Consider the following 10,858-nt stretch of genomic DNA (forward strand, 5'->3'; position numbering starts at 1 on the left):
ACTAAACGAAAAAATAGATGGTCAGAAACCCACTGAGAAAGCAGAAGAAATGGAAAATGATTCAATACTAGTGAGTTTGTGTTGGACAGGTCACTGACCTTAACTATATTGTTGTTAAATGATTCTAAGCTTGGCTTGTTGGACTGGTATTCATAATGACTAGAGAAAGCAGCCATCCTGAACATGAACAATGCATGGTGCCACATCAGGGGCCTGTGCAGGAGGATGTAATGTTGCCGAATGTTCAGATAGACAATTTCTGTTCTACACAACACATTTGTCTGATAGATAGGGAATCGTGTCAGCTCCTATTCATTCTGCAATAATACAGTGTTTTCCAATCCCTAAATACACCCAAAATGCTATGGGTTGGGGTCAATTCCAGTCAATTCAGGATGTGCACTGAAATTCCAATTCTCTTCAATGAGGAATTTGGTTTACTTTCTGAATTGACTGGATTTGAAATGGAATTGACCCCAACCCTGCTATGGTGTCGCCATGAGTATGTAAAGAAGTCTGAACCACTAGATGGGCATCTTCCAGCTGATGGATTGAGAAACATTAAGTGCTGTTTGGGCTGAAAGACTGGCATGCTCTGACCAACACCGATGGCTGTTTTCAAAGTCCTCACAAATGAGTCTGCCTGGTCAATGTTTGTTTATGGAATATTCTGTACCAGGCCAAACACTTCATGCAATCTGCTGGTAGATACTGAGATGGCTACTATCCTTGGAATGCAAAAAAATAAGACAAAATCCCCATTTAAATCGTGGCGTTTGAAGATATAGGCCTACTACCGCGTAAAAATGATACTACTCTATAAACCGTACATAAAGACGTTTGTGACAAAATTCAGTTTTTATTTACAGTGTATTATGTGAATAAAAAAAGCAATCATCAGCCAAGAGGGACAAAAGGTCTGGGCACACGTGTCTGTACAAAGTTGATACAAATAGCATGGCTTTTGCAAGATTGTTATATTTGAGTTATGTTTACTTAACCAGTAAAGGGGGCAATCTAAGAATTTATTTGGCTGGTGTGAAAACTAACGCAGTTCTTTGAACATCAAGAAGCTCAATTTTGAGAGCCCTTTTATGGCTGTGATGCAAGACCATGTGTACCATATTTAAAAATGAATAATTTCAAAGGCCTGCAAAACAATAATCAACAGCAAATAGCACCAACTTAGAACCTTACCACCTTTTATTTCATGTGACCGGTGGCTCAGATCAGGCAAATTAACAATGTACATATCGCCATCTAGAGGACCGACTAACATTCAGGCAGAGTTGCAACTCACAGGTCACACCGATATCTTTTTGATAACGGGCTGACAGCATTTAAAAACACTCTGTGCAGTCTATTAACGTTTATTTTATTACTGATATTGATTGTGAATGTAAACCGATTAAACATAACATTCTCTCCTCACGGCACTCATCTTGATAGAAGTGTAAAAATATAAACCTTACAGTCCTATTCCGTCTTTAGAAAATGACATTTTTCAGAAACTTTGAACTGCTTATGTCAATTCCTATAATAATCCATCTTGTATCTATTTTACAAATAGATATTAAAAAAAATGTACAGTGCATTTGGAAAGTATTCAGACTCTACTTTTTCCAGTGTTATGTTAAAGCAATATTCTAGAAAGGATTCAATTTAAAACATTCCTTAATCTACACACAATACCCCATAATGACAAGGCAAAAACAGTTTGACCTTATTTACATAAGTATTCAGACCCTTTGCTATGAGACTCTAAATTGAGCACAAATGCATCCTGTTTCCATTGACCATCTTTGAGATGTTTCTACAACTTGATTGGAGTCCACCTGTGGTAAATTCAACTGATTGGACATGACTTGGAAAGGCACAAAAACACCTGTCTATATAAAAAGGTCCCACAGTTGACATTGCATTTCAGAGTAAAAACCAAGCCATGAGGTCGAAGAAAGACCGAGACAGGATTGTGTTGAGGAACACCAAAAAATGTCTGCAGGACTGAAGGTCCCCAAGAACACAGTGAAGTTAGGAACCGCCAAGACTTTTCCTAGAGCTGGCCAAGAACCCAATGGGAGTTCCTCTTTAGAGATGGGAGAATCTCCCAGAAGGAAAACCATCTCAGCAGGCGGAAGCCACTCCTCAGTAAAAGGCACGACTCTCAGACCATGAGAAATAAGATTCTCTTGTCTGATGAAGCCAAGATTGAACTATTTGGCCTGAATGTCAAGCGTCACGTCTGGAAGAAACCTGGCACCATCCCTACGGCGAAGAATAGTTGTGGCAGCATCATGCTGTGGGGATGTTATTCAGCAGCAGGGACTGGAAGACTAGTCAGGATTGAGGGAAAGATGAACGCAGCAAAGTACAGAGAGATCCTTGATGAAAATCTGCTCCAAAGCACCCAGGACCTCTGACTGGGGCAAAGGTTCACCTTCCAACAGGACAATGACCCTAAGCAAACAGCCAAGACAATGCAGGAGAGGCTTCGGGACAAGAGCCTAGCAAGAGCCCAGACGTGAACCCGATCTAACGTCTCTGGAGACCTGAAAATGGCTGTGCGTCGAAGCTCCCCATCTAACCTGACATACCTTGAGAGGATCTGCCGAAAAGAATGGGAGAAACTCCCCAAATACAGGTCTGCCAAGCTTGTAGCGTCATACCCAAGAAGTTGAGGCTGTAATCACTGCCAAATGTGCTTCAAAGGGTCTGAATACTTATGTAAATGTGATTTCAGCCTTTTATTTTTAACTCTGCTAAAATTTCTAAAAACCCGTTTTTGCTTTGTCATGGGTTTTTTGTTTAGATTGATAAGAAAATAAAAAAATCACCCATTTTAGAATAAGACTAACGTATCAAAATGTGGAAAGTCAAGGGGCCTGAATACTTTACGAATGCTCATGTTTACAGTGAGCAAAAATACTACGCACAACTTCAAACCAATACTGAGACCGTATAGAAGGAAGTGGAGATAGTAATATGGAACTCACAGTGACCAACCATATAACGATTAGGCTGTGATGATACCAGTATCGCAACGTTTTATTCCATGGTAAAAATGATAACACGGAGCAGGTCCTTTAAAAACCTCCTGTAATACTTGCGCTGTAGCTTGGAAAATAAATACATGTGAATCTGGATGAGAACATAATGTTTGTTTCCAACATAAGGGCTGTTTTCCTAAGTTACATCCGCTTCGATGCCCGACTATCAATTAGAGATAATATACCACGGCCATTTATGCCACAAGTTACTCTTACTTGACCAACTGACTTGGTCTGCCAAGAACTGCCTTTTATTTTTTATATATATGACTTAATTTGTAAAACGCATCAAACATTCAGCTCCCGAAGGAGTGGTGTTTCTGTCTTCATGGAATGTACTACTGAAGTCTTTGGGATAATCTTTAGGAGAACGAGGAAGTAACGTAGAAAACATTGACAAAACTATAAAATCCCGAAAACAGTTTTATAAGTAAAATTGATCCGCCTCCAACGGGTCATGGTCCCTGATGTCTCCGCCCATACCCTGAGAGTCAGCCCTGTCTCCACCACATAGGCTCTTTCCCAATTTGTCTTTCCTGGATTCTTCGTGTCCTCTCGCCTCAGACTCAAAATACATTGGAAAAGATCCAAGAGGAAACACCTTGGATCTTCTCCAATGCATGAGAGAGGACACAAGGAATAGAGGAAAGACGAATTGAGAAAGAGCCGTAGTGTAGGGAGAGGGTTAGATTAGTAGGGAGGGGGTGGGCTTCTTGCCTGGCCATGCCTCTTTGGCATACTTTTTCTTGCGGGGCTCGTTGAGGACCTCGGAGGGATAGGGGCCTGTGACGGGGACAGGGTTGAGGGTGACAGGTGGCTGGGGGGCGTCCGGGGCCAGGTTCACCTCTGGGGCCGGGTTGGGGAAGGGCAGAGGGAGACCGCCCAGAATAGTGGCTCCGCTCGGGGGCCCGGTAGGGTGGCCCTCGTGGCTAGTGGGTGGCAGGTCCCCGTAAAGGCCGCCGCCGAAGGTGTAGTTGTGGATGCGCCTCGTCACAACGTCATCCATACTAAGTGAGCCGTGCCTCTCCATTTTCTGTTTCTAGAGTGGAAATGACAAAATATTGAGTAGCAACTCATCTGTAGGCTGTTTCTGGGATTACATTGCAATTTTCTTAATCATAGGCTTCCTTAAATCGCAACGTGATTGTACAAAAAGATATTGACACCTCAGGCAATCAATGCACTTTAGCGGCTTACTATGGATATAACCCAGGCTTACCTTTATAGGGACGACAGCAGTCTGCACCATGTTCCTGAAGCGCCCCACTGAGGGGTCAATGTCCTCTGTAATGTTTCAAGAAGTACCGAGTTACCGCATGCATTACGAGTGAAGCAACAGGTTTAGATTGGTACACACACACTTCATTATTTTCACCCAACCAAATCAAATTTTATTGGTCACATACACATGGTTAGCAGATGTAATGCGAGGGTAGTGAAATGCTTGTGCTTCTAGATCCGACAGTGCAGTAATATCGAACAAGTAATCTAACAAATTCACAACGACTACGTTACACACACACACACACACACACACACACACACAATGTAAGGGGATGGAATAAGAATATGTACAGTTGAAGTCGGAAGTTTACATACACTTAGGTTCAAGTCATTAAAACTTGTTTTCCAAACACTCCACAAATTTCTTGTTAACAAACTATAGTTTTGGCAAGTCGGTTAGGACATCTTTGTGCATGACACAAGTCTTTTTTCCAACAATTGTTTACAGACATATTATTTCACTTAATCACAATTCCAATGGGTCAGAAGTCTACATACACTAAGTTGACTGTGTCTTTAAACAGCTTGGAATATTCCAGAAAATGTCATGGCTTTAGAAGCTTCTTATAGGCTAATTGACATCATTTGAGTCAATTGAAGGTGTACCTGTGAATGTACTTCAAGGCCTACCTTCAAACTCAGTGCCTCTTTTCTGACATGGGAAAAATCAAAAGAAATCATCCAAGACCTCAGAAAGAAAATTTCAGTCCTCCACAAGTCTGGTTCATCCTTGGGAGCAATTTCCAAACGCCTGAAGGTACCACGTTCATCTGTACAAACAATAGTACGCACGTATAAAAATCATGGGACCACGCGGCCGTCATACCGCTCAGGAAGAAGACACGTTCTGTCTCCTAGTGATTATTGTACTTTGGTTTGAAAAGTGCAAATCAATCCCAGAACAGCAGCAAAGGACCACAGTAAAACGAGTCCTATATCGACATAACCTGAAAGGCCGCTCAGCTGGGAAGAAGCTACTGCTCCAAAACCGCCATAAAAATGCCAGACTATGGTTTGCAACTAGACATGGGGACAAAGATTGTACTTTTTGGAGAAATGTCCTCTGGTCTGATGAAACAAAAATAACTGTTTGGCCATAATGACTATCGTTATGTTTGGAAGAAAAAGGGGGAGGCTTCCAAGCCGAAGAACACCATCCAAACCATGAAGCACGGAGATGGCAGCATCATGTTGTGGGGGTGCTTTGCGGCAGGAGGGACTGGTGCACTTCACAAAATAGATGGCATCATGAGGCAGGAAAATTATGTGGATATATTGAAGCAACATCTCAAGACATCAGTCAGGAGGTTTAAGCTTGGTCACAAATGGGTTTTCCAAATGGACATTGACCCCAAGCATACTTCCAAAGATGTGGCAAAATGGCTTAAGGACAACAAAGTCAAGGTATTCGAGTGGCCATCACAAAGCCTTGACCTCAATCCTACAGAAAATGTGGGCAGAACTGAAAAAGCGTGTGCGAGTAAGGAGGCCTACAAACCTGACTCAGTTACACCGGCTCTGTCAGGAGGAATGGGCCAAAATTCACCAAACTTATTGTGGAAGGCTACCCGAAACGTTAGCCTTTAAACAATTTAAAGGCTATGCTACCAAATACTAATTGAGTGTATGTAAACTTCTGACCCACTGGGAATGCGATGAAAGAAATAAAAGCTGAAATAAATTACTATTATTATTATTATTATTATTATTATTATTATTCTCTATTACATTTCACATTCTAAAAATAAAGTGGTGATCCTAACTGACCTAAAACAGGGAATTTTTACTAGGATTAAATGTCAGGAATTGTGAAAAACTGAGATTAAATGTATTTGGCTAAGGTGTATGTAAACCTCCGACTTCAACTGTACATATAAATACATGGATGCGCGATGGCAGTGCAGGATAGGCAAGATGCAATAGATGGTTTAAAATACAGTATATACATATGAGATGAGTAATGTAGGATATGTAAACATTATTAAAGTGGCATTATTTAAAGTGACTAGTGGTACCTTTATTAAATCCATTTATTTAAGTGGCCAGTGATTTAAGTCTGTATGTTGGCAGCAGCCTCTCTAAGTTTAGTGATGGCTGTTTAACAGTCTGATGGCCTCAGTTTATGTAAATACTTACATTACCAGTCAAAAGTTGACACACCTACTCATTCAAGGGTTTTTCTTTATTTATACTGTATTGTAGAATAATAGTGAATCAATCAAAACTATGAAATAACAAATGGAATTATGTAGTAACCAAAAAAGTGTTAAACAAATCAAAATATATTTTATATTTGAGATTCTTCAAAGTTGCCACCCTTTGCCTTGATGACAGTTTTGCACACTCTTGGCATCCTCTCAACCAGTTTCATGAGGTTTCATGAAATGCAATGCATTTCAATTAACAGGTGTTAAAAGATCATTTGTGGAATTTCTTTCATTCTTAATGCATTTGAGCCAATCAGTTGTGTTATGGCAAGGTAGGGGTGGTATACAGAAGATAGCCCTATTTGGTAAAAGACCAAGTCCATATTATGGCAAGAACAACTCCAATATGCAAAGAGAAACGACAGTCCATTACTAAGACATGAGGGTCAGTCAATTCAGAAAATGTCAAGAACTTTAAAAGTGTCTTCAAGTGCAGTCACAAAAACCATCAAGCGCTATGATGCAACTGGCTCTCATGAGGACCGCCACAGGAAAGGAAGACCCAGAATTACCTCTTCTGCAGATTATAAATTCTTCAGAGTTACCAGCCTCAGAAATTGCAGACCAAATAAATGCTTTCAAGTAACCGACACATCTCAACATCAACTGTTCAGAGGAGACTGCATGAATCAGGCCTTCATGGTCCAATTGCTGCTAAGAACGCACTACTAAAGGACACCAATAATAAGAAGAAGAGACTTGCTTGGGCCAAGAAACACAAACAACGGACATTAGACCGGTGGAAATCTGTCCTTTTGTCTGTAGTCCAAATTGGAGATGTTTGGTTCCAACCGCTGTCTTTGTGAGATGCAGAGTAGGTGAACGGACGATCTCCACATGTGTGGTTCCCACCGTGAAGCATGGAGGTGGTAGTGTGAATGGCATGGGGGTGCTTTCCTGGTGACACTGTCAGTGATTTATTTAGAATTCTGCAGCGATACCCCCTCTCATCTGGTTTGCACTTAGTGGGACTATCATTTGTTATTCAACGGGACAATGACCCAATACACCTCCAGGCTGTGTAAGGGATATTTGACGAAGAAGGAGAGTGATAGAGTGCTGCATCAGATGACCTGGCCTCCACAATCACCCAACCTCAACCTAATTGAGATGGATTGGGATGAGTTGAACCGCAGAGTGAAGGAAAAGCAGCCAACAAGTTTTCAGCATATGTGGGAACTACTTCAAGACTGTTGGAAAAGCATTCCAGGTGAAGCTGGTTGAGAGAATGCCCTTGAATGAGTAGGTGTCCAAACTTTTGACTGGTACTGTAAATCAGGGCCCATGTTCACAAAGACTCTCAGAGTAAGAGTGTTAATCTAGGACCAGTATTTTCTTTTAAATCATAACATTTTAAAAAGTCTTAGACACTGTAAAATTTGAAGACAGGCACAGAAACACTTTTCCTCAACTACAGATAAAGAACCAATACTTCAACAGCAATGGGGTACTGGTGCTAGGCCAATGGAGTTGAAGAGAGAGCTTACCCGGGTTGATGACCTCATCGTCCTCGTTGAAGGTGACTCTTGAGTTCCGCCTCTTCCTCTTGGGTCTCTGGATATCTAGGTTGCCCTCCTCGATGGTCAGGGTGGAAATGCGCTTGTTGTGGGCCGTGTTGAACTCCGTCAGGTTCTGTCAGAGCCCAGACAGGGGATGGATAAATGTTTGGGAAAGGAGAAGTAAAACAAAGTTAACACTAAACACACGGAATTGGAAACAGAGAGAGCTAAAAATAAAAAATAAACACTAAAGACACTGACAGAACAAAAGATAAACTATGTAAAGCGGGACATCCTGAGTTATCTTTAGCTACTGTGGTAATAGTACACTCCCTCCTTACCAGCATGTCCAGACAAATGCCCAAGTAGACAACTACAGAAGACACACAGACACACCTCTAGCTCGGTCTCCTCCTCTGGTAACCCTAAGAGACCCTTAGACCCCTCCTCGTCATCTCCGGCCTTGCTGTCCCCCGTGGCGGAGTTGGTTCCTTGCTGGCTCTGAGGTTTCTCCCGGATGGTGTAGGCTCGCGTGGACGCCCCAAACGACATGGTGGAGTCTATGGGGACCTGCTGAGGCTTATTGGGCTCCAGGCGGATGTGTCCCAGGAAGGTACCATGCGCTGAGAATGTAATTTACAAACTTCAAGTCCACATGTCATGTACGGATGTAATTTAGAAAAAGTAAGTGAAGAGTAATAGTTGCACAGCCTTTATTCGACAGTGCACTCCTCTAAGGCAATGCAACTGTTACATTTTGAGTACTTTTTACTAGCTGAGGTAAGATAAACTATTTTACAGACTGATGTACACGACAGTTCACTTACTGCTGTTGTTATCGATAAGGAACACCCTCTTCAGGTGCTTGTGGTAGACCAGGGCAGCATGCACGCGTGAACATGACTGGTGGTCGATGGTGAAATCACACATGTCCGGGTTCCTCCCGAATAAGTAGTACTTCTTCTCGTCAATGATCAGTTTCTTCAAGGATTCATCATCATAACAACAGATTGGGCAATACATGTATTTTCTTACGTCACAACATCATAGCCTGCTGGTCCCAGATATAGTTCTGCTTTCTTGACAACTCCTCGTCACTCATTCTCACGCCAAGCTGTTTTAGCATGACAATTCCATAAGGAGTTGGCAAAAGATCCTAAACAGACACTCAGGCTAACAACACTGATAACATTGAATGATATCCTTGCCAGCTGTAAGACAGTTTAAAGCCCTGTGCCTCTGAGCAATAAATCAAGAGTGCACTCCTGAGCTTAAATATCAGGACTGATGTTTCTGTGGCACCTTTCTTAAAACCCAACAGTCACGGAACTCAGGCACCAGGATGCACTGGGCTGAGGACAGTAGTGTCCGTATCTGGTGCATGCATGTATGATCAATTTGTTTATTTAGTTAAGTACACCATGACACCTAGCTACCTATATTGAAGTATACAGACTGAAGTAGCCTATATTGTATATTGAAGTAGACAGTCTATACTAATAGACATTTATAGGTAAACTACATCACGTAGGACTACATCCTATGGTTCTCTATCACAGCTTTTGATAGAGCTGGTACAGTTGGTTAGTATAGAAAGTAAGTAAACCCATCAGCTCCGTAATGACTGATGTATTATGCAAGATAATAGCCACATTCTAAGGAACCATACAGAATATCTAGCCTTGTGCAGATAATACAGATAGGCGGTTCAAATGTTCGCCACAGAAGCCCTAAGCTCTTACCTCGACCATTTTGTCACCTTTCATCACGTCCAAATGGAGTCCTGGAGGGGGCTTGCCTGCCCTGAAAACAACAATGACCAAAAGCTAAGCACACCATTCAATGAAATGAATCAGCTAGCTAGCATATGTTAGCTAATAAGACGTGGCTAAAAGGAATACATACGTTTCTAGCTACAACATTTTAAAAAGTAATGCTGTTTTGTGATTTTGCATGCACTTGATGTCTTTGTACAACGTAAATATACCGGTAAATGCATTTTCTCACCATGTTGGACAATCAAAAGATGGTAAGTTTGTAGCAGTTGCATTAGTCGCCATCTTGCATGATTCTCCATTCACAAACCCGCTGGGTAAAATGCTCCCTTGCATTGGGAATTGTAGTTTTGTGGGGTTAAACACCTTGACAGCAAAATCTCTCTGTCGCTGCACAAATGGATGAAAAGAATACATTCCATTATCTACAATGATTTGATTCGACTCTAGGAAAAAAGGTTGCCTACTGAAATGTAATGGCAATGGTTCATAACGCTAACGCTAACAGTTATTATGCTTAGCTTTCATTACCGCTCATTCACTTGAATCAGATTGAATAGCTTCAAGAATAGTCAATAGTATAGACGGTTTTTTATTGAAAAGCCACTGGGTAGAATAACATAGACTACTATAGCAACATACTCCTTGTTTCATATTACATCTATAGACTGCAAATTGTAGGAAGTTGCGGTGTCACATTTTTGGTGCACATTTTTGGTGCATGTTGATGTAGCTTCCCATTTATCACAGACCATACACTTTTGCAGAATGTATTTTAATTAGACCTTTGAACTGCTATGGAGTAGAGTATAGAATGTTTATTATTCCCGAGGGGCTGCTTTACAGCTGATAGTGAGACATCTATAAAATATATATTCACAATACAGCAAACATGAATATCATTTTAAAAATCCACAATGCAATACTGTACTGCTAGGATCCATCATTTTTTTTTATAGGAAACATGGTGAGTTGTACCTTCCTTTTTTGATTGTAGGCCAATAATAAAATTTGAATAGTTGCATAAAATAAGCAAACAATAAATA

The 10,858-nt window shown here is 41.2% G+C and overlaps 1 protein-coding gene across 1 annotated transcript; it reads right to left on the minus strand.

Moving 5' to 3' along the window:
• Positions 1-839: 839 nt before the first annotated feature.
• On the minus strand, positions 840-10,179 carry LOC109902170 (nuclear inhibitor of protein phosphatase 1-like). The gene is made up of 7 exons (XM_020498298.2): positions 10,045-10,179; positions 9,780-9,840; positions 8,865-9,018; positions 8,434-8,660; positions 8,026-8,170; positions 4,267-4,331; positions 840-4,086 (listed from the first exon to the last, which is right to left on the minus strand). The coding sequence occupies exons 1-7, from the start codon at positions 10,146-10,148 to the stop codon at positions 3,733-3,735; spliced, it is 1,110 nt and encodes a 369-aa protein (XP_020353887.2). The 5' UTR covers positions 10,149-10,179; the 3' UTR covers positions 840-3,732.
• Positions 10,180-10,858: the final 679 nt, after the last annotated feature.

Source organism: Oncorhynchus kisutch, linkage group LG13, assembly GCF_002021735.2.
Source record: "Oncorhynchus kisutch isolate 150728-3 linkage group LG13, Okis_V2, whole genome shotgun sequence".
Classification (NCBI taxonomy): Eukaryota; Metazoa; Chordata; class Actinopteri; order Salmoniformes; family Salmonidae; genus Oncorhynchus; species Oncorhynchus kisutch.